Source organism: Callorhinus ursinus, unplaced genomic scaffold (genome assembly GCF_003265705.2).
Source record: "Callorhinus ursinus isolate GAN/ISIS: 27379988/994484 unplaced genomic scaffold, GSC_fseal_2.0 scaffold4, whole genome shotgun sequence".
In the NCBI taxonomy this organism is placed as follows: Eukaryota; Metazoa; Chordata; class Mammalia; order Carnivora; family Otariidae; genus Callorhinus; species Callorhinus ursinus.
The window spans coordinates 122671094-122696389 of record NW_027397066.1 but is presented as its reverse complement, the minus strand read 5'-3'; the positions used below and the strand labels follow the sequence as shown (position 1 = coordinate 122696389).

The window sequence follows — 25296 nt, the reverse complement described above, 5'->3', positions numbered from 1 at the left end:
TATCTCAAAATTTTAAAGAGAGAACAACTTATATATATATGCCAAAAATAAGGGTAACTACTATGAAGGGATAAAATATGACTCTAAAAATGAAAAATAAGAAATGTTTTTTTTAAAAAAAGGGATTGATAAGATGTTGGTTGAAAAGGGGAAAAAGAAAAATTAAAAAAAAAACAGTTAAATAAAATTAACTTTGATGTACTAATGAATCATGATAAAAAAAAAAAAGCCATGAATTCTATGTGCAGTATTTCCCTAGCGCTGGAGTTCTCCCGTTCTCCTTGATTGGTAAACTTGGTCTTGGCTTGCTGGCTGTTTGTGCTGATCTTCTGGGGGAGGGGCCTGTTGCCGTGGTTCCCAAATGTCTTTGCCGGAGGCTGAATTGCCCCGCCCTTATCGATCCCGGCTAAGCAAGCTGCTCGGGTTTGCTCTCAGGAGGTTTTGTTCCCTGCAAGCTCTCGGTACAGCTTTGGAGGACCAGGGCGAAAATGGTGGCCTCCCAGTCTCCACCCGGAGGAGCTGAGAACTTGGGGCCCCACTCCTCAGTGCGCCCCCAGAGAAAAGCAGTCAGTCACTCTCGTCTCTCTGGTCTCCAGCCGCACTCCGTGCTCACCCGGCCTGTGACCCAGCGTTTGTATCTCTGGCACCCGACCCCGTGTGGAGTCTCCAAACCCAGCAGATTCCTGCGGTGCGCTCCCGCGCCGCTCCTTCTGGGAGAGAAAGGGGAGTCTCCCCGGCTCTGCCGCTTGTTGGGTCCCTGCTGGAGGAGCAGTGGCCCGACTGGGCCGCGGATCACAGTTTATGGCCACCCCGAGCTCAGAGCCCGCGCCTTGGCTCTGTCTCTGTAGCCGGCTTCCCCGCTCCGATACCTGGGAGCTCTGCCGCACTCAGGCACCCCCAGTCTTTCTGTGACCCCAAGGGTCCTGAGACCACACTGTCCCGGGAGGATTCCACCCCACGCTTAGCCACTGCAGCGACGTCTCTCCATGGAGCCAATTTCTAAAAGGTCCGATTTTGTGCTCCGCGGCTCTAGCACTTGCCAGAAGCAGCCGATGGACGCCCCTTCCCCCGCCGTCTATCCTCCCGAATATCACCTCGGATTCACTTCTCCGCACGTCCTACCTTCCAGTAAGTGGTCACTTCTCTGTTCAGAGAGTTGTTGCTACTCTCCTCTTCGATCTCCTGTTGAGTTCGTAGGTGTTCAGAATGGTTTGATCCCTATTCAGCTGAATTCCTGAGACCAGACGAAATCTAGGTCTCCTACTCCTCCGCCATCTTGCTCCGCCCCCCATGTGTGATTTTTTAATTGGGGGAGGAAAACTAGCTAATTTTAAAAATTCCATTGAGTTAGAAAATATTGAAAAGGACAGAAGGTTTTTGCAGTTGGTAAAAATAGTGGTGAAGATGAAACAACTATTATAGACCCAGTCACATTACTAATGAAATAGAAAAGTAGAGGGAAATGTTAATTATTGACTGGTTTTCAGACCACAAGGGAAGCCCAAATCTACAGTAATATTAGAAATATGGGACAAAAGCTTTAAATAAAGGTATAATTTAGAAACTGAAAATTCATACACAGGAGTTAAATTAGTGATATTTGATAGATGTTGAATGACCGTCTTGGTCTGCATACTTAACCTAACATGCATTTGAGCATCGCGCTAGGAATGAATTCTAGCAGGGGAGAAAGTATTAGATTGAGCAATCAACTTAGATTTTCTTTTGACACTTCCACTTACTAGTTGACTATGTGAATCTACGTAGATTATTTAATCATTGTGGATCTTCCTTTCCTCATCTCGAAAACAAGGGCGTGGGAGCAGATGCTCTTTGTAGTTCACTTCCAGCCCTGATTTCTTTGTCTGCTGAAATGGCTATTGAAAGATCAGTCCTTTAAAACTCTTTACTTATTTGGGAAAGAAAAATGTCAGTATATCGAAAGCAGAGATGGAGCCTAATGTTAATTCTGGTTGTGCCACTCTTCATTATCTTAAAAAAAAAAAAAAATCAACGCTGGCTCTTCAGAGAATTGTTTTGAGGATCAAATGAGATAAGTGAAGTGCCTGGTGTTCTGCTTTCACATCATATAGGCCTATGTTAGTGCTGCTTCTATTTTCACATTCTCTCCTCACTCCTAGGGTGTGCCTATCATTTAAAGTAGGCTAGGAATAATTACCAGTCCTGTTAAGGCTCAGTGTCAGGTCAACCAGCAGCAAATTCAGGGAATCCCCAGTTAAAACTGGAGAGAGTGCTCAATGAGTGGGTGCCAGCCCAGGAGCCACGAGCAACCCAAGCGAGAAGGTTCCTGCTAGTGATGGCTAACTCTTCCAACTTGCAGCTGCTCCTCCTCTCTTCCCCTTGGCCTCTCCTTTATCTCATCTCATTCTTCCGGCCGCTTCATGCATTTTATCTCTGTGCTCTCATCTGGTGCTCCCCCATTGATGTCCTCCATGTTCTCCTGTAGGTCTACCTAGAGGATGACGCAGATCTACCACAAAGCACTTTTTGTGGAAAACTTCTCTTTAAATTATTCTCTTTGGCTTGTATTTTTATTAAAAAGCAAAAGTCACCTGTTCCACTTTTGTTCAGGATTTTCTTATCTCTTCATTCAGAACATTAAGCAAATATGGAGAGAGGAGGCCTTGCTCCATTAATAATATCGTCATTGCATTTCCAAGTGGTAGGATCACTTTTGTGTGTGGATAAATACTTGGAACCTGTTTTCTTGGTCTCAGGAGCTCAAAGTCTTTTTCCTGCTTATCCCTGTTGTTTCACTTGGAGGCAGGCGACTGTATGCAAATGACGTGGCCCTGAAGAGGGTGACTCGGGCAAAATTGTTCTCTGGTGATGACTTTTTCCTAAGCATTTATGATTCCTAAATGTTGATGTCTAAGAAGATATGCAATAAGGGTGGCACTAAGGGCCAGGAAAGCTTTCTATGGAATAACAAGTGGATATGTATTTCATAAATTGTAAATAGTCATTAATTGTTTAAAACTGGGCTGAGAACTTATGTTGTTCAATTCCTGAAGATGAATGAATTTTAGAGCTATATTGGATCTTAGAAATCATCTAGTCCAGACCCTAACTTACTAGATGAAGAAGCTGGATAGAATAATTAAATAATAATAATATAATAGTAATTAGTAATTTTGCTGTGGCCACCTAGTTTGTTAATTACGGGTGCTAGATTTGAATCCAGAGCTCCATATCTGTTTTGGTTCCCCCTTTCCCCTCTATGTCATACTCAACACAAATACACACAAGCTACCATTGTAATGCATGCTTCTTGAAACTGATTTAACAGCAACATTTAGACAGGCTTAGACTGAATAAAATGTATCTACAATGTACATATTGGCAGTCACAGGTAGAAAGGTGTATTAGTAGATATATAAGAAGTGCTTTTTCTCATGCATGAGGTAGGTGATATTACCCTCATTTCTGATTTGCAGAAACTAGGATTCTGAGAGGTTAAAAGAAAACTAAAGCATGTCAGGGCCAAGACAGGAGCCTCTATCTTTAGATTTTAGGTTCAATGTTCTTCGCACTATTCCACACTAGCTCCCTGTACAAAGGTTTGCTTGTCAGAGACCTCATAAAATTGACCTTCTGGATTTAGTTTTTCTTGATTTATTAAAATTACAATAGAAAAGACTTCTGAAATAAAACTGTCCCTGACAAAATTGTGGATAAAAAAATTGTTTCTCTTTTTTTATGTCCTCTGCCCTATCTCAGCTTGTCCAACCATTTGCCTTCATGGTCCTTTCCCCAGCCTTACCTTGTCCAAGATTCTCATTTGTTCAGTGAGAATCCTATTCCATCAGTGGGTACTAGTAACATGACCCCCTCATGATTTAATCTCCACTATCATTTTAACCTATCTGGATTATGCGTGTAAAAGATGAAACTCTAAAAATCTAAATTCGTGTAGGCTAATACCGTAGAGAGGGCCTTCAAAAATAGAAAACAAAATGGGAGAGAAAACAGTCAGTGAACTGACAGAACAGGCAGGTTTGGGTGGCTTTATAACAGACCTTTTCATCATGGGTTAAAATCCATGTGTGTGTTAGGCTGTTCAATAATTGTGGGTGGGGGAGGGCTCCTGGGTGGCTCAGTCGGTTAAGCATCCAACTCTTGATCTCAACTCAGATCTTGATCTCAGGGTCATGAGTTCAAGCCCCACACTGGGCTCCATGCTGGGCATGAAGCCTACTTAAAAAAATAATAATAATAATAATAATTGTGGGTGGGATAACCTAGAACGGGGAAAAGTAGAACCAGGGGAATATTTAAAAGGCATTAAGACATGTGCTATGGTGAGCACTGTGAATTGTAGTAAGACTACAGACCTGTAGCTCTGAAACAAATAATACATTATATGTTAAAAAAAAAAAAAAGAAAGAAAGAAAAGATGGTAGGAAGGGAAAAATAAAGGGGGGAAATCGGAGGGGGAGATGAACCATGAGAGACTATGGACTCTGAGAAATAAACTCAGGGTTCTAGAGGGGAGGGAGAAGGGGGGGATGGGTTAGCCTGGTGATGGTATTAATCTCAAGTGATGGGTATTAAAGAGGGCATGTATTGAATGGAGCACTGGGTGTTATATGCAAACAATGAATCATGTAACACTACATCAAAAACTAATGATGTAATGTATGGTGATTAACATATAATAAAAAAATAAAACTTAATAAAATAAAAAAATAAATGAAAGGCATTAAGACTGTTGAGGAGAGTGGGTTGTTCTGTTGGCTGAGTAGATGGAAAGGAAAAATGATTTCCAGATACTGCAGCAGGAGACACAGCATCAATATTCAAATATAGAGCAAGGATTTGGGAAAAGGAGAAAAAAATGACTTTATAATGCAGTATATATATATATATAACAGAATTAGTAACTATATTATATGTAAAATGTGTATCAATTTGTAAAAAAATGTTAACACAAGTGTAATATAGAGGGAAAAGAATATAAACAGATAATTTACCACAGAAGAAATATATGTAATGAATATATAGCAAAATACCCAGCTTTTCTAAAAACCAATTTGAATAATTGTAAAATACCATTTAACAATGGTATTTCTTAATATACACCACTTCTTAAAATACAAAAAGAAAAAAATCATGATTCTTCAAAGTAATACTTATATATATATATTGCTAGTGATAAGGTAAATCATTTAAATGTTTCCGGAAAATAATATGGCAAATGCATAGCAACTATGAAATTTTCCATGCCTTTTTATCTATTAATGACACTTCTAGAAATTAAAAAAAATTTAAAGGGCACCTGGGTGACTCAGTCAGTTAAGCATCTGCCTTCAGTGCAGGTCATGATCCCAGGGTCCTGGGATTGAGCCCCATCTCAGGCTCCCTGCTCAGCGGAGAGACTGCTTCTCTCTCTCCCCCTGCCCCTCCACCCCACTTGTGCTCTCTCTCTCAAGCAAATAAATAAAATCTTAAAATAAATAAATAAATAAATATTTAAAGATAGAAAATACATGGAAGTGTTAATCAAAATATCATTTGAAATGGAGAAATAATCTAAATATCCGAGCACTAAGCAGATGATTAAAGTATACATCCATCCCCCCTCGAAAAAATGTTATGTAGGCTTTTAAAATGCTATTATGAAAATATGTAATATGGAAAGTAATTGTAATAAAATAATTTCGATAAGTAGAAAACTTTCATTCATCTCTTTACCACTGTGTCAAAATTATACATAGATATAGAAAAGGAGTAGAATGAAACTTGACTAAAATAAGATTGATTAATGCTGTTTTTGTTAGTAAATTTTCAGATTTTTCATTGTAATGTTTCATTCACACTAATTTTTTTGCCCTTAAAATAAGTAAAACACATACTGTGTTACATTGCATTGTATCTTGCGCTGAATATCACTTTTGTGTTTTAATTACATTTTCAACATTCTTTTGTATTTTGGGTCAGTGTTAGGAGCACTAAGCATCTCACTTTGCCTTGGAACTGAGGGAGTTCCCTGGACTTGAGACTTCCAGTGCTTGAGCCAGTAAAATCCCAGACAAACCTGAATGAATTGGTCACCCTAGGTAATAGTGAACATTAAAATTTTCTTTTGTCTTTCTAAACCGAGCATTTTATGCATGGACTAAACAATAGTTGAGACAATAACATCTTTGCTCTTTGCTATTAATAGATTTTGACCAGCATGATATGGTTATTTAGGGTTTTAAATGATTTGTATTTTCTATTTAAATTATCATATTTTAAAATTCGTAACAACAATGCCTCTATTACATACAGAATGCTGTAAGAGAAAACAGCACTCGAAGCGACAAAGGGCATCTCATTCAATGTTTATCTTTGAAAATAGATTCACTGGTGGGCACTGTGGATATTTTGAAGGGAAAAAAACAAACAAAAACAACTTGGGCAAAATTTCCCAGTGGCTGCAGCTGATTCACCACCGAAGTTCTGTGTTGGTTCCCCCGCCCCCCCTCCCCCCGGGGCTCTTTAAGACCTAGCGTCCCTCCTTGTCTACTCACACCTTTAGTACAACTATGCAAGTTCACTGGGGCACTTTTTCCTCTTAACAGTTAAAAAATAAATCCTACTTGTTTGTTTCCCTCTACTTTTCAACCTCTTCTAAATTTGCATCTTAAAAGTCCCTTGGGAGGAAACTTTTCCAAAAAGAGCCTCTGGAAGAGCAACACATTATTCCGTTCAGGTTTTCTAGTACCAATACAAAGTAAAGCCAATCCAAAAAGTGTGTATGAACACCGATTACTCCAACACACCCTCCCCCCACTGCATGTCTGTCCACAGTGTTTCTCTGTTCATCTCTGCGTGGTTGCAATCTCTTACTACTTCTACCACTGCATTTTTGGAGTATATTCCAAGATTGGATTTTAAAAATGGGCACTACAATACATTTTCAAAGGTGCATCTGATTTGATCAATATTAGAAACTGAGTCACTTTATATTTGAATAAAAGTGAATTTAATAATTAAAGTGGTTTTTTTTTCCCCAGAAGTTAAGTGAATTAGCGTGCTATTTCTATATAAATTAATTGTCACTTTTCAGGGCATGTCAGTTTATTCTCCATCTACTATGTGTACATGTTCATAAGACCTTATAGTATTTAATGAAGAGATCCTTTTTAAGTATTGATAGCCACAAGAAAATTATACCATGTTTGATCTGTGTTAAAGAATCAAAGTCCAAGATCTTTGAATGGAACTTAGAATAAAAATGTAATTAGGTTACGTCCCTGAAGTCTGATATATCTTTAAACAAGACTGCAAATGAAACTTTATTAGAGCTTCAAATGAATTATTTCATTGCCTTTTTTTTAAATTCATTTTCTTCCCCTTCTCTTTCATGTCTGTGTTACTGACACTGCTGCTGTATTTTACCTATCTTTTTCAGGGTGTTTTAATTATTTACTGCTTAACGAGTAGCACAGAGAGGAAGCCTCATTCAGAGGTGCTCTGCAGCTGCAGCGGGTTTTTCTCTTTCAAAGCTTTGCAAGGAGGCCTTATATAGCTGCGCCGATAGCTGCGCCGAGCCTACAGGTCTTTGCCACACTGAATAAACTGTTCTAGAGGCAGTGTTTCCTCTGAGTGGCTTAGACAAGGCACTGCCCTTGGAACATCTCTTCAGAGGTACAAGGGCAAAAGAGGTGCTGGATTAAAGTTGGATGCAGTGTGTTGTTGCACTCATGCCTTAAGTGGCTCTTCGTATTGAAGAAGTGACACTGTTCCCTCATACTTAGTTTTAAAGCATTCCAAATAGCAGGCCCAGCCAGACTCCCTCCAAATGGTAAATCTAAAAAAAAAAACAAACCAAAAAACAAAAACGAAAAGATAAAAAGGCATGAAAAGTTTCTGAATGCCTACGAAATACCAGGCACCCTGCATGGTGCCCCAGCTGTTTTATGTGCTTTGCAACCACAACCTGAGGCTGGCATTATTATTCTTGTTTCAGAGCACTTAAAGAAATGGTGTGAATGGTCCAATTATGTCATGGTGTTCAGGTTCAAAACTTATTCTCTGCCTTTAAAGTCAAACGTTGGACACAGTTTCTAAAAAGGGGTCACTTGAGGGAGTGAGGTCACTTGAGTGGGCTTTGGGTGGGCATTAGGTCTGCCACCTACTTGGTGTGTGGGCCGAGGAAGAGGGCCACCAAGGCTCATTTTCCTCATCTCTAGAATATGGATACTAACACACATATATATAGCAGCTCCCATTGTGCGAGGCACACAGTGAGCGCTCAGCTAACATTGTTTTTCTCCCTCCATACTCACCTGAATAGGATATTTTCAGTTTGTTAGGTTTTCGTAATACCCCAAATAGCACATGCTTATTGTCAATCAAAACAACGATGTATTGAGGAAAAGTTAATACTCCCCTCACTCACCTCCATCCTCTGTAAGTTAATCAGTACTGGTACTTTGGTATATATGCTTCCATACATTTCTCTTTGCCCATATCAACAAATACACATAATCAGAATGTGGTTTGTTTAAAATGATGAACAATATATAATTCAAGTAAGAATTACATTATTGATTAAGTCCAGCGCAATATAATTCATTAGTTGATCAGATGTTAATACTGCCATTATTTCTCCTCAGACTTTTATGCTTGTCAACACTTTTTACTTAGTATTTTAAGATGAAGTGGCAACCATTTAAAGTTAAACAATTTATTATATGAGGGAAATAGTAAACTCTGTAAGCTCTACAATGGCTAGCATTTAGTCCTATTGTTTTTGCATTATACAAGTGTTTTACATTTTTAAAAATTATTCAAGTAATTTTGACACTTATAAACATTTGAGAACAAAGCTGCCTAATCCTTGGAAATTACAAAGCTTAGATAGGAATCAACTATCTGAGTTTTATATTACAGCATAAAGCAGTCGAGCTTGTATACCATTTTCATCAATGACCACAATTCACCTATCTAAAATCACAAACAGCAATAAATATCAATTCCTTCAGAATATTTTAGAAGTGCAGGCAAATCTTCTGGATTTTAAAAATTAACTTACTAGTTGGGTGCTTGGGTGACTTAGTCGGAGTTAAGCGTCCAGCTCTTGATTTCGGCTCAGGTCATGATCTCAGAGTCATGAGATGGAGCCCTGTGTTGAGCCTCTCATCGGGCTTTGTACTGGGCATGGAGCCTGCTTAAGATTCTCCCTCTCCTTCTCCCTGTGCCCCTACCCTTCCCTCTCTAAAAAAGAAAGAAAAAAATTAACTTGCTAGTATTGCCAATATCAGTGATAAACCCTTGGTAAGTTTCTCCCATACCTGTCTTCCTGGTATCCTTTTCATTATCTGGTTTAGTGACCCATATTTTTTAATGGGGATGTGATAGCATTCTTGTAATGTCCATCTGAAATCTTTGTTCAAAATGATAAAGAAATGATTCCATTTTTAGAAATAGCATTTTAAATTTCTTCTAAGTATCCCAAAGTAGCTACTCAAAAGTTATGGGCACATTTTTTTCCTGGTTTATTAGGGATGCTGATGTTGAGTTACAGAACAAAATCTTTGTTTTCCAGCATTCCATTTTTCAGGGGTGTGCAGTGGGTTATAGTCAGAACAAATCCCCTCTGACAAGAGATAAACCCTTGCAAGTGATAGTTTCCACTGGGTAGTGTGACAAGCCCTTAACTATTTCAGCATGTATAGTGCCATTATAATTATCATAATTGAATGTAAAAACCTAAGGATAATATAAATTGTTCATGCAGTTAAACTGAAATGGAAAGCAATGTCTTTTGTTTTTACAAAAGAGTGATAACATTTTTCTCTTTTTGCTACTGTTCAATATTGCTCCTAGCAGATTTTATGTCTGCGTTGTATGGAATAGTAACTTAATGCCAAAGATGTCCAGTAGCTCCAGATTAAAATGTAATATAACATACATAAAGCTTTATTGTTCCTTTAGGTTGTTGTTTTAAGCTAAAGTGGAATATTTCCCTAAATTCCTCGACAAATGTGCACAATTTACAACTAAATATGCTTAAGACTTATACCAGTGCTGCTGAAGAAATAGGCCTTATGGACCTGTCAAATTATTTTCATGCAATTGTTTCTGGAGCATTATTTTTACTGGCAAATGTACAAGTTGATAGAAAAAGGAAATAATTAGCTACTTTCAGAATTGCTGAGGCATGGAACTAAAGGAGGCCAGTCTGTGCATCTTAGAGATTGTGACATTTTAAATTACCTGAATAATACCGGGAGCCATCTTTGGACATAATTAACACCTTGCCTAATTACTGTCTGGTCTAGACAGAGTCACTATTTATGAAATATTATTTTATTCAAACTTGCTTTCACCCTTGTTACATTGCAAAGTTTAGATTTGTGTGCTGTTTTCTTAAGTGGAGCAACTTCTTCTTTTTTTTTTTCTTTTTTCTTTTTTCTTTTCCCTCCCCCTTCAAGTAATCAATGCACTGCTGAATGAGTTCATTTTAATGCACTCAATCATGCCTCTAATGTTCGTAGCTTACGGGCGCAAGCATCAGTAATGCAGGAATGTTATATGGCTTTAGTTTGGGCCATTTCATAAAATATTCATGGAATCAAAAATGTGCATCAAAATAGCGGCTGGGAGAATTACATTTATGTTCCTGCTTTTATGGCAGCTTCACATTTAAACCCATTTGTGTTAATATCTAGTCAATCTTCCTACTTTAAAAAAAAAACTAAAATGGGAGAGATCATATACATTCTCTTTTGCTTAATATTTGTTCTAGACATCTGCTGTGATACAACAAATATCTATAAACTTTCAGAGATGTTGTGCAGGGAAGAGGGGTAAGCGACAATTTGGATAATACCCAAATATATAAAATCTTATTTTCTCTACAGAGCTTTGTCTTAACATCCTACCAAGCATTTTGCAGTTTACCACATTGTTTGGGTTTTGTTTGTATTTTTTAAATAAATGGATGGATTTCTTGTATGTGTGGGCTTTAGGTAAAGTGAATCTCCTTTGTAATAGTTTTATTTTGAGAGTGTTCTTTCCTTTAGGTGAAAAACTATAAATGTGTACCAACCTACCTATTGTTTATGTAGATGTCATGTAATTGTTTTTAAGACAAACAAACAAAAACCCAAAACTGAGTCTTAGGATACTTCCATCCATACCTGGACACTTGTTTTACACACTTGTTTGGTGTATCTCCTGAGTGTTTCCTGATAGTACCTCATATTATTGAGTGAACTGATTACTGATGGTATTGGTGGAGGGCCGTCTCGATTCCCTCCCATGAAACATTTTGGCTCCATTTTCTTCCTTGATTCACTTGAAATATTAGTGAAGTCTCTGGAATTTTGCTTAGCATAAAACCATGCATTCCAGGCACTTAGCTGAGCCCTAGTTGTCTTCTTTATGGAGGTTACTCCTGCGATCTTTATTATGCATAGTGATGATGACGATTTGCTTGTAATTCCTGCTGCCATATGAGAAAGCTCACATGCCCCTGGAGACCTTTCCCATGGATGAATATTCCTGAGGGCTTCTCTTTTCTCTCTTGTTTTCAGTGAACTTTTATTTTTGTGGTACCTTGGTGTAACCCTTCTCTCTGCCCTCTTCTTCAATGGAAAATAATGTTACCACTTGATAATTCCAGAGAAGGACAGTTGTCTAGATGCTTGTCCTTCCATAAGATTGGTTGTAGGATCTGGAAATCTCACCCAGTTCTGATATTTTAAAGTTTCTTTGGTAAAAAAGGGTAGACTATATATGAACACTTTGAAGAAGTTACAAAGGGATGCTATGAACCAAAAAACTGGCTCATGATCTTCATTAATTTTTACATTTAGTTTTGTCAAAATGACCACTATAATGATGGCCTTTTAGAATATTTCTCTCAGGTATATTAAATTTAAACTTTTTCAGATAAAACAGGATGCATTATGTCTTAGTAAATATCTAGTCTTATTATTATCAGTCTTTACCCAGAAAGTAAGAAAATCTTTGAAATCCTACTCACAGTTGAAAATATAAATTAAATGGAAATCATTCCATTGTTAATCATGCTTAAAGGGAAATACTTGCATATTTAAATTACTATGCTCCCTTCATAGTATAGACTATATTTTAATATTCTAAAATCAAATATACCATATTATAATATGTGCTTTCAAATTCTGACCAGCCTTTAGAAAGTATAGCCAAGTCATTTGTGTGCTCATGATCATTTGGATCAAAACCTTGCTGGCTTATTTGCTGGTCTGCTTGCCACCAAATAACTTTAGAAATGCATCTTTACATCTGAGAAGGACTGGAAAACTCTACTGTCATCTCTGTTTAGGCACCTCGGTTTAAAATAGAATTCCCAGTGGCCTCATCTGTGGCAATGTGGTTAAGGAAGGGGAAGTGAATCCATGAATAGCTAGATGTGGCCACAGCTGACTAAGTCTGGGGCAACCTAGGAATTCTAGGAGCCCCATGGATGTCACCACATGGTTTATGGGAAAATAGGGAATTTAGATGCAGGATGCATAGCGGGTTATACATCAGACTCCTTCAGAAAGACCAATCAGGAACACATCAGGGGCTAGTATCTGTGCTTTTATGTTAGAAATTACCTGCAATTACCTGAATAAGAGTTATAGAACTGGAAGAGTCTAGAAATCATATAGCTCTAACATTGTTTTTAACTTGAGAAATTTATGTCCGGAGAATGTAACTTACTCCACCCTAGGTCCTGACGCTTGGGTTGTTGACTAGCGTCTGGGGTGGTGGAACCAAGAGACATGGGTTTAAATCCTAAACATCACTCTTTAGCTATTTGAGTCATTTAACCTTTGTGAGCCTCAATTTCCTTGTTAGTGTAAAAGTAATGATCATATATACTTTATCAGTTTTTGGAAGGTTAAGTAAAATAACATATGGGGGAAAAACCCTCCGTCTTGACGAGCACCCAGTAGGCCTTCAGGAAAGCGCAGTGACCTGTTCTCTTACACCAGGCTCCTTCCTCCTGAGAAACATTAAGTTTACTTTTCTGAGAGCTGAACCTTGGCCAGTAATCATGAGCTAAGTAAGACACTGATATGAGCCCTCAAAAGTTTAGTAAAAATCAAACTTAACCACATTCCAAGGTTGCCTGCCATAATAACCAACTGAAACCAATTTCTGCCAAACCCTCTGTACTTCATTTCTCCTTAGACAGCCTGTCCAAGATGCTGAATAGTGCCCAAAACACAGAGGGGAGTCTGGCTGTTAGGTTAGGGAATACAAAGACATAATCCCCACTTTTTCTCCACTCTTCCTCACCTTCACCCCTTTCTCCATTTCCTCCACCTCTCCTTTCCCTACTTTCTACCCTTCCTTCCCTCCTGCTGCCTCTTCTTTCTGCTCCTGAGTAGATCAGATCTTGGACATGGCCATCAGTTCTCATAATACTATTTACATTTCTGCCTATTTGCATCTCATTGTAATTAGCTGGGTTATCCAGAGCTTCACCTCCTGGCTCTCCTCCTGGAATTGTAAGTGAATCTGTTATTTTATAACACACCTTTGGACCCTCTTTCCATCTGGCTATTGTGTGTAACCACAGATGCCATTAAGTCCTTCCTAGTCTCCTTACAGTCCCAATTCTTTTTTTCTGGAACTGTCTAGTTTACTCAGAGTTCCCTGTATCTATCTTTCCCTATTCACATGGCCGAAGAGAAATATGTACCTGTACTTTATGAGTAGATAGATGCTGGATGGGAAAAAAAAAAAAAGAACTCTGGTATACATCTTTCTAGGAATACAGAGCTATACTTTACAGGCAGAAATATAGTTAACAGAGGAAACATAACACACATATATGTCAGTGTTCCATTTGAGTTTTTTAAAAAAATGAGGGTCATGGGTATTTGGAGAAAGGTGTTTCTGGTGAAAGGTGCTACAGGAGAGAGATGAGAAAGTATGCCTGCTGTTGTGGGAAGTAAGAGAAAAATTGTGAGTTAAAATGGGAAGATAGAACAGTGAACTTCAACCTTGAGCATTTGCATCAAAATGAAAAGGATTGGGCATTATTTTTAAAATAGCTTCTATCATATATTTTTATTACAAAATAAACATACTTTGATGATAGAAACATTAGAAAATGCCAGTAATCAGAAAGGAAAAAGAAACCATCAGTCACCCATGTAACACTGATAATGCTTTGTAAATGTTTTCTGATGTTGTCCAATATTTTCACTTATCACAAACACCTGTCCACGTAAAGAAATATTCTTCTATAGTATCATATTTATGGCTCTGTAGTCTTGTATCATGTGAAAATTTCATAACACAAGTTTCTGAGTGTCTCTGTTGTACACATTCCCCTCTCTGTGTGTGTCCTGGTGAATATGCCTTCCTTCTGCATGGTGCAACAAGGGCTCGGACTGGCCATACCTCTACTCAGTGTTTTTACAGATCATTAGCTTATTGTCTACCTCTGTTTATTGTATTTCTTTGTGAATGCTATTCTTATTTATGTGTATATGCTTTAATACTCCAGTACTAATTTTGATGGCAAATTCAGGGTGAAAATAGGGGGAAATTATATGTAAGAGTCATGGCAGGGGCTGCCATACCCTATATTATCTAACCTGTGATATCTAATGAAACCTATTTGAGAAAATATATTGAGCCTGATTAAGACTTGCATTGGTTAATTTAATCAGCCATGGCAATAGTGCTATAAAGACTCAACTACATTTTTTGCGGAAAGCATAAGTTATGCTTAGAAAATTCTGTGTTCAGGTATTGAACATGCATTGATCCATTTCTCACCATAACACCTTGAATACTGTACACTATCATCTTATTCTGTAAAAGAATTAAACTCCTACGCAGAAAAGGTAGTAAGTAGCCTAAGGCTAAACAGCGGAAAAGGTAAAGCTGGGTTAGGAACCCAAGGTGTCTGCTTGGAGCCGGCACTCACTCTTAACCACTACTGTTGGAATGCCTACATACAAGCGTCTTCCCAGTTAATTTCATTGTAGGTAACTCCCAATACCGGGAAAGCGTGTTTACACTACCAGATATGGTGAGGATTTTCACAAGGCAATTCACACGTAAAATACAGTCCACAGTGTGGAACTGCAAACTCCTTTTCCAGAAATGTGCTTGCTTTTATTTCAAGGAGTGAAATGACTGAAAGCTAATTTGGAGTTTTGGCTTTGAGAAGATCTATCTTGAACTGTATTATAAAATATAATCCAGAAAGGCAGCCAAGTTGTATTTTAATTATTAAAAATGAAACAGAGTATACAAATGCCTGTATAATAATTGAATTTGAAATTTGTAACAGACGCATCCTTTCTCAGGGTACCTGAATTCTTCTTGGGATCGAAACATATGCTGTCTGTTGAAAAGCAGCGTAGGATAGTGGTTGAGAGCGTGGGTTCTGGACTCAGACTGCCTGGATATACAAACCCACTAGTCGTGCAATCATGGGCAAAATTCTTAACCTCACTTTCTCTTCTGTAAAATGGAATCATAACAATCCCATTTCACAATAGTATTTTGAAGATTAAATGAGAAATTCATATAAAGCTTGTAGCACATGAATTTGCCTATGTAATGTCAAATAAAGGTTAGCTAACAGGAGTGCTATTCGTAATTATTATTGGGTTTTCACACCATTTCTAAATATGTGTAATCCTAGCCAATTTCTACTTGCCAAGATACATCCGTCCAGCAGGTGTTCATCCAAAATCATTGCTGAATCTGAGGTTCAAACTGAGATCACTCCTCTCCCAGCTTAAATCCTCTTCATCCTTAGAAATTCTTGACTGTATTCCATGGTTTCCACCCCCCTTTAATAGTAAAACATAAGATATATACCAAATTTTTGAAAATATGTTCTGGCTTGTGGTTTATATTTATGAATGGCTTTTATTCTTCAGGTCAGCTTCTGGAAGCTGCTGAGCATTATGAAGCATTCCATCAATTGACGCAAGGGCGGGTATGGAAGGATGAGACAGGCCGCTTTCTCAACTTGTTGGCCTGTGAGAGTCTCCTGAGAACTTACAGATTACTCTCAGACAAAATGCTGGAAAATAAAGAATACAAACAGGCCATCAGAATTCTAATAAAAGCTTCTGAAATAGCCAAAGAAGGTGGGTGGAAAAGAACACTCTCACATTGCTTCCTTTAATGGGCAGACACTGCTTCTCCCAAGAGTGAAGTAAAAACCGTCAAGTGTTTGGGTGATTATTTCCTATGAAATGCAAAGACAAATGCCATCAATATACTTTCAAATTTCACTGTAGAATAGAGGTGCCTTAGTGCTGACAACAAGAAATCCATTAATTTCCTGAAAGCTTTATCTCCAAAATTACAACCCTCTGGGAGTAGTGTTATAAAACAGTGAACCTATAATGAGAAGGTAAGGTCATTTGCAAAAGTTAAGGGTGTGTGTGTGTGTGTGTGTGTGCGTGTGTGTGTGCGTGCATGTGTGTGTGTGTGTGTTTGAGGGCATGTATTTCTTTCAATCTGAGAGGCCTTTCATTGTTTGTAAATTCCCTATTGTCAGGTAATAGGGAAGATAATGATAAATATTTAGTTAGGAGTAACAGGAAAATAGAACTCTGCTATATTTTGGACTCTTGCTTGTCAAGGTGTGGCCTTATGCACTGGCAGCATCAGCATCACTAGAAGCTCATAAGAAAAACAGTACCTCTGAAACAAATAATACATTATATATTAAAAAAAAAAGAAGAAGATAGCAGGAAGGGAAAAATGAAGGGGGCGGAAATCAGAGAGGGAGACGAACCATGAGAGACGATGGACTCTGAGAAACAAACTGAGGGTTCTAGAGGGGAGGGGGTGGGGGGATGGGTTAGCCTGGTGATGGGTATTAAAGAGGGCACATTCTGCATGGAGCACTCGGTGTTATGTACAAACAATGAATCATGGAACACTACATCAAAAACTAATGATGTATGGTGATTAACATAACATAATAAAGTTAAATAAATAAATAAATAAATAAATAAATAAATAAATAAATAAATAAAAGAAAAGCAGCATCTCAGGCTCCACCCCAGACCTACTTACTGCCTCGGAATCTGCAGGTTAGCAAGTTCCCCTGGTGATTCGTACGCACACGTACAGCAGTAAAAATGCTTTCATGAGAGCGGACCGTATCCTGAATATTCTATATCATTTGTATATGTATAAAATATAAAGAAAAAATTTGGAGCATATACTCATAAGCTTTTACTTTGTGAAATGCAAAGATATTTTATTACCATAATTTATCAATAGAGTTGACTTTTCATGAAGGAGAAAAAGAAGCTATGCTCCTTAAAGTGTATTAGCTCAAGGGTATACTTAATTGATTGGTTTATCAAGTAACATATAGTTTACTTGGAATTAAGCAGGACTGAATTTCTGGCTGTGATTTTAATTTTCTAAAGAGTAAAAGTAAACATCTTAGCTTATTCTCTCCGTTACTTCTTTTTAATGATATTATAATAGTCATAAGAAGTCACCCTCATTGAAAGATGTATCCCATTGAATGAACTGCTTTTGAATGACAGGTGATCTAGTACTTTCCCCAAAGGGGTAAACACTGACATAAGTAGTTAGCTCTTAGATCAATTTCAGCAACTAACTTTAGTCACATGGAAAGCTATGTGGAATTTCCATGGAAAGCAATGTATCAATTAGGAAAAGGTATTTTGCTTTAGGTTCACATTTGCTAAATTGTAAGTTAGTTTACAAAGAAAGGAAGGCTCCGAAGGTCTCTTCACATAGTTGGAGCCTGCCAGGCAGTCTCCTTTTAAAAGGATCTCTTACTTTTCAAAGGACAGATGAGGAGAACAGGAGAAATCTTATGCTGTAATAATTTTTTAAATATCTTTTAAAACTGATAAATATTTGCCCCTGTACTTCCCATATAACAAAGTAGGTAGGTTAAGGGATTGCACAGTATCTTACAAGAGCTCTGACAACAGCGGAATGCCCTGGGACAAGGCATTTCTTCTTGCTATTACGTCCTACTTTGGTTAAGGAGCCTGAAGCAGCAAACTGATGATTGCCTGCCTTATAAGGCATGCCTCCTACGTTGATTTGCATAATATTTAAGGAATCCTGACATCCACTGTGGGCCAACTCCTTTACTTGGGCACCTTGGTATAACGCACAAGGATAACCCTGGCCGTGCAGTGGTCTCATGATTCTATTATTCTATTATTTTCATTTTTCAGTCATTCATTGGTCTTTAGTGTATTCACAAAGTTATACAACCAAAACACTAATACCAAACTCACTAGAAGTCACTCCCCATATTTGACTTTCCCTCTCTCATAATAACCATTAAGCTACCTTCTGTCTCTATGGATTTAACTATTCTGGAAAGTTCATATAAATGGAATCATATAATGTGTGTCCTTTGTGTCCAGCTACTTTCACTTAGCATAATGTTTTCAAGTTTCATCCATCTTGCAGCACATATTACTACTACATTCCTTTTTATGGCTGAATAATATTCCATTGTATGGTTATGTCCTATTTTCTTTATCCATTCATCACCTGATGAACATTTATGTTGTTCCCACCCTTTGTCAACATTTGTGTACAAGTTTTCAAGCCTTTTGTCTCCAGACCTAGAAGTGGAGTTGCTGGGCCATCGGATAACTCTATGTTTAACTTAAGGAGGCGACGACCCAGAGTTTTCCAAAGTAGCTGTCCCATTTTACATTCTTCCCAGCAATGTGTAAAGGTTTCGATTCATCCATAAACTTCCTCACCAGCACTTGTTGCTGTCCTTCTTTTTGCTTATAGCCATCTTTGTAGGTCTAAAATGATACTTCACTGTGGATTTAATTTACATTTCCCTGCTAGCTAATGATGTTGAGCATCTTTTTGTGGGCTTAGAGGTCATTTGTATATCTTCTCTGTAGAAATGTCTATTCAGATTCTTTGCCCATTTTCAAGTGGGTTGTCAATTTATTACTGAATTGTTTTAAGTATCCTTTATATATTCTAAGTGCAAGTCCTTCATCAGAGATACGACTTGAAAATAATGGGTTTTCTTTTCACTTTCCATTGAAGCACAAGTTCTTTATTTCGGTGAAGTCCAAAATAATTTATTTTTTGTTTTGTTGTTTGTGTTTTTGGTATTATAACTAAGAAGGCTGCCACAAATCCAAGGTCTTGAAGATTTACTCCTACATTTGATTCTAAGTGTTTTGTACAATTTTAATGCCTATATTTAGGCCTATAGCCTATTTTTAAGTGTGTGTGTGAAGGGGGATATGAGGAAGGTCCAACTTCTTGTTTTCCATGTGGATATCCAGTTGTCCCACTACTATTTGTTGTACACACTATTCTTTTCCAACAATTTGTCTTAGGACCCTCATCAAAAATTAATTGCCCATAAATGTTTTCTGGACTTTTAAGTCTATTGTGGCGATCTATGTATCTGTCCTTATTCCACTACTACATATTCTTGATTATTGTAGTTGTGTAGTAAGTTTTGAAACTGGGAAATGTGAGTCTTCCAATATTCTTTTTCAAGATTGCTTTGGTTATTCTGCATCACTTGCATTTCCACATGAATTTTAGGATTAGCTTGCGTATTTCTGCAGAAAGGACAGATGGAATTTTCATAGGGATTGAATTGAAACTGTCAAGCAATTGGGAAAATACTGCTATTTTAACCCTCAGTCTTCCAGTCCATGATTATGGGTTATCTGTCCATTTATTACATATTTCATTTCTTTCAATGATGTTTTGAATTTTTTAGTGTATACAACTTGCCTTTTTGTTAAATTTATTTCTAATGTTTTTTTCTGATGCTTTTAGAAATGGATTTTTTTCTTTCATTTTCAGATTTTTCATTGCTTGGAGGTAGAAATAAAATTAACTTTTGTATGTTGATCTTCTATCCCGCTAAACTTGTTTATTAGCCTTAATGTTTTTTTACGGATTCCTTAGGATTTTTCCATATATAATATTATGTTATCTGCAAATAGAGCTTTACTTCCTCCTTTCTGATCTTGATGCTGAAGGGTGACAGAACATACAACTCTAAAAACCACTTTGGCATAAGAAGCATTTGAGCTAAAATCACTTGAAAAACAACAGAGGTACAAGAAGGGTATGTAATCTCCCCTTGTCCTCCTGAAAATGGGAGATTAAAAACTGCCATGTGAAAGATGCCCTCCCTGTACCACAAGAAAAGAAATATTCTTCTATGAGGAGTCAGAGCCAAGAGAATTCTATACAAACAGACTTTGTTAAAATAATCCTTATGTTCCTTTAGCCTCCCTGCATTGCTTAGTTACTTTTCCACAGTTGCCTCCCTTTGTTCAACCCAATACTAAAAGCATGTAGATTTTGCAATTTCTTTGGCTCTTCATTCCTTATGAAGGCTCCCATGTCACCTAAAACTTATGTAAATTTGTGTGTTTTTTCTCCTATTAATTTGTCTTATGTCAATTTAATTCTCAGGCCCAGCCAAAAAACCCGTAGAGGTTAGAATTTGCCTCCCTTACAATGCCTGTTTTTTTCTTGACTAATTGCACTGGCTAGAACTTCCAGCACAGTGTTAAATAGAATTGGTTCCAGAGTACATCTTTGTCTTCTTCCTGAGCTTAGGGTGAAAGCTCTCAGTCTTTTGCCATTAAGAATGATGTCAGCTGTGGGGTTTTTATTGGTACTCCTTAACATTATTAAGTTCCCTTCTATTCTAAGTTTGTTGAAGATTTTTATCATGCAAAGGGATTGGATTTTGTCAAATGCTTTTTCTGCATCTGTTAAGATGATCATTTTATCCTTTCTGTTAATATGGCATAGTACTTTGATTGATTTCCATATGTTGAACTAATCTTGCATTCCTGAGATAAATCCCATTTGATCATGGTACATAATCCTTTTTATATGTTGCTGGATTCACTTTGTTAATATTTTGTTGAGGCTTTTATTATCTATATTCATAAGGGATATTGGTTTGTAGTTTTCTTATGATGTCTTTATCTGGTTTAATGTCAAAAGAATACTGGCTTCATAGAATGATTTGGGAAGTGTTTTCTCTTAAGTTTTGGAAGAGTTTGTGAAAAACTGATGTTGGTTATTCTTTAAATATTTGGTAGAATTGACCAGTGAGGCCCTCTGGGCCTGGGATTTTCTATGTGGAAAAGAGTTTGATTACTAATTCAATTTCTTTACTTACGGATTTATTCTGATTTTCTGTTTCTTCTTGAGTCAATTTTGGTAGTTTATACCTTTCTAGTAATCTGTCTATTTCATCTAGTTTATCTAATTTGTTGGTATGTAATTGTCCATAATATTCCCTTATAACCCTTTTTATTTCTCTAAGGTCTATAGTGATCTTCCCTTTTTCATTCCTGAATTAAGTAACTTGAGACATCTCTCTTTTTTCCTTATTCAGTCTAGCTTAAAGGTTTGTCAATTTTGTTGACCTTTTCAATGAAACAATTTTTAGTTTTGCTGATTTTCTCTATTGTTTTTCTGTTTTCTATTTCATTTATTTTCACTTTAGTCTTTATTATTTTCTTCCTTCTGTTTGCTTTGGGTTTGGTTAGTTCTTTTTCTAGTTTTAGAAGATGAAAAGATGTTCCTTATTTTTTAAAATAGGTATTTATAGCTATACATATCCCTTTATGCACTACTATAGCTGGATCCCATTAGTTTTCATTGTTGTTTTTGTTTGTTTGTTTGTTTTCATTTATTTCTAAGTATTTTCCTGTTTATTACCTTCTGAGTTCTTCTTTGACCCACTAGTTATTTAGGAGTGTGTTTTATTTCCACATACTTGTGAGTCTCCCATATGTTTTGTTATCAATTCCCAATTTCGTTCTCTTGTGAATACCAAGTTCTCAGTTGGATCTACTACCCTGACCACTGTACTTAATATTGAAACCTGCTTTTTTCTCTTTACCCCTGATTTAGCACTCTCGATTCCCCTTGCCCTGCTGTATTTTTTTTCTCCCAGAGTACTTATCACCATACAATTTACCACAAAATTTATTATGTTTATTATTTATTTTGTATCTCTTTCTGTCCCTTTCCTCTAAAATGTAAGCTCTCCAAGGACAGAAAATGTTTCTGGTTAATTTACTGGTATATTCCAAGTGCTTAGAGCAGTGCCTGACACAGAAGAGGTCCTCAGTAAATATTCAGTGAATAAATGAATTAGTGAATATATGTTAGCCAAATAACAAATGGAAGTTTTAAGACACATTTTAATGAAACTTTTGAGTTACTCCCAAACACATTGTCTCTATCCATTAGACCTCTGTGATGACCCCCTCTTTAGATTCTCTACAGACTTACCAGTATAAGAATGGACAATGTAGGTCTTGACAATAGAACATCGTATTTCCTTTAACATAACATGAATGATTATTGAATCATTAAAGCCAATACTAATTTAACCCACCCAAATAAACTACACAATAATATAAATGGTATTTTGCCCTTTTTTCCTTTGGTATATATATGTCATTCAATTTTAATAATGCTGACATTTCCCTCCATAATTTTATGCTTTTACTTTATCTTAATTTTGTTTCAATTAGTAAGCAGGAAGAGTTATCATGCTTAAATCCTATTTTAAAACTAATATTTAGTGTGACTCAACTGTTTCAATTAGCTGCCTCAAAATCTATCAACAAGGGTCGATTTTTCTTTTCTTTGCTAGGCTGCCCTTTACATAAAATTGGATGCAAATGGTGATATTATATCAGCACATGCCACTGTTAGTACTTTAACACAGTTACAACATTTAATAGAGCAAGTACAACTTATAAATAATCAACTTTTAAATATCCAAGAGGCAACTTCCCCTCATAACCTCTCCCTCCTACCCCATCCTTCCCTTTCCTAGGTCCATCCTTATCCTTAGCACTTATAAACCTATAGCAGATAAGAAGTTAAGGCCCAGATAAACTGTAAGAGTTAAAAATCCCCAGGCTGGATCAATGACACCATCAACTCTGCTGAAGTGGGATCTTGAGGCTATAATTCTCTGCAATAATGAAATTGCTTGAGAATAATAATAACAACACTGTCACTGGCATTTGCCATCCTGTTTTCTTGTAGTCTTTCAGTTGAGCCACCGCTTCACAGGTAGTAATTCAGTGAGTGGTGAGAGTGAATATAGTATGGAGAATTGTTAGCTCCTGCTGAAATCCATCATGGCTGGAATACAGAGTTCAGAAATCTAAAGGGGAGGTGGGGGGTGGATCTGCCAGCATTTGTATTACCCAGGAGTTAGGTAACATTAAAAGCCAAAGAGTAGAAAAAGGATAGTATTCTTTTTTAAAAATGAGAAACTAATGGTTCTGGTAAGTCTGTTGATTTATATATTTAGTATATAGATGTAAAATATTTTGTATTTATTAGATGGTATGATATATGTCTTACTGAAGCACGTTACACAACTACACATACTGCTTTGGAAAGATTTTGATAATTCCTGGAATAAAATGAATTCACAGAAATTAGAAAGGCTACAATTCCTTTGAAAAGATGATGAAAAGCATTACCAGTCAGTAGCAAAGAAAAAATGTATTTGGATTTCAAAATACCCATGGAATGTTGTACCAAGAAGGCAAGCTGTCAGTCATTTTCATCCCAGGTTTTAACCAATAGCTTTTAAATTGAACCTAATCAAAACAATAATTCCTTAATTTGCTAATTATCTGCCCTGTTAGACTTAACTGAATGTCAATTTCTCTGTGTATATGTGTTTGTGCACCATGTAAAGCTGATGCCCTTTACCAATTATTTCATGTTTGTAGTAGCAGCTATGCTGGATGACTATGAGTCTTTACATGGTGGACCAGTATAGAAATTATATACGAATGTCAAAATGATAATACTGAGCTGTGTATGTAGAAGAAAACTCCTCTTACTTACATGGCTAATGCACTATAGTCTAACATTTGTGAGTCGGCCTCCAACATCAGCCTTTTAAAATCAGTACACAGTGAGGTTTCAGGGATTGTTCATAAGTCTGTACACTCTGTTACAACTTTCCACTGTCTTAAAAAGCAAAAATTCTGCTTATTGTCATAAATCAGTTTCTTTAATGCCATGACAATTTTTCTACTTTTTCAACTTTAGGAAGTGACAAAAAGATGGAAGGAGAAGCTTCCTATTACTTGGGCTTAGCACACCTAGCTGCTGGAGAGTATGAAACAGCATTAACAGTAAGTTGAAGTAAACTTCTAATCATTGCCATTTTTAATTTTTACTTTATTGTATTTATTTTACTTTATTGTATGTTGTTATAAAACCAACAGAAATGGGTGGTCCTCTACCTTTATATAGAGACTAAAGCAGAATAACTGTTCTAGAAGCAGAAAAAAATTGGTTTTATTGCTTATAGTAGGCGGTATATAATCAATTACCATGAAGTGCTTTAGGATACATGAAAGTTAAATATATGGAGTAATGTGACCCTCTACACTCACTCCCATATCATTGAGGATGAGAGGATATGGGTTTAAATGATGGCAAACAGTAAATAGTAAAAAGAAAGAAAAGAAAAGAAAAACAACCAAATTACAGTAAACGTGATTTGGGAAATTTTGCTTGGAAAAGACTGTGGTTATTAAGGAGTCAAGTGAATTGCATTGTTATGGACTTTTGTGGGGGGAGGCAGCAAAGATGGAGAGCACTGTTAGTTCTAATCTGAGAAGTAGCCTGCTTCATGATAAAGATCAGTGTGTGCCTATTTTATGACCAGAGTTCATGTGTTTGGCTAAAAAACAAACAAAAATATGTCAAGAGCTATTTTTTTCTGTATTATAACAGAAATCATTTTTTCTTTCATTTTTCTCTTAGCTCTAATATATTTCAAGTGTAGCTTCCTATTTCATTTCACATATATCTCTTGTAATCATTTTATCTGATATACAGTATTGGTTTTATCTTCAGTTTTGAGGATTTCTGATTTGCTGTTTTGGTCAGTCACACCAAGGAGGATTCTTGTACTTGGGCTAGATATTTTTCTCTGTCACCCTTAAAATTGGGGGGGCGCCTGGGTGGCTCAGTTGGTTAAGCATCTGCCTTTGGCTCAGGTCATGATCCCAGGGTTCTGGGATTGAGCCCCACGTCGGGCTCCCTGCTCGGCGGGAAGCCTGCTTCTCCCTCTCCCTCTGCCTGCAGCTGCCCCTGTTTGTGCTCTTTCTCTCTCTGTGTCAAATAAATAAAATCTTTAAAAAAAATTGAGTCATCGTGGGAAACAGACTATTCTAGATGACTCTTCTGCTTAATAGTTTTTGGTTAATGACATACATTCAGCAATGTTGTGTTCTAGGG

At 36.9% G+C, this 25296-nt stretch overlaps 1 protein-coding gene across 3 annotated transcripts in view; it reads left to right on the top strand.

Moving 5' to 3' along the window:
* TTC29 (tetratricopeptide repeat domain 29) overlaps window positions 1-25296 on the top strand; it is a 246768-nt gene that overhangs the window by 72149 nt on the left and 149323 nt on the right. For all 3 annotated transcript variants that reach the window (XR_012378039.1, XM_073892328.1, XM_073892327.1), the window contains exons 7-8: window positions 15903-16115; window positions 24097-24182. Coding sequence is in view for 2 of the 3 variants with exons in the window: in XM_073892328.1 (XP_073748429.1) it covers window positions 15903-16115; window positions 24097-24182 (299 nt within the window). In the remaining variant the exon portion in view is untranslated. The remainder of the gene's footprint in view (window positions 1-15902; window positions 16116-24096; window positions 24183-25296) is intronic.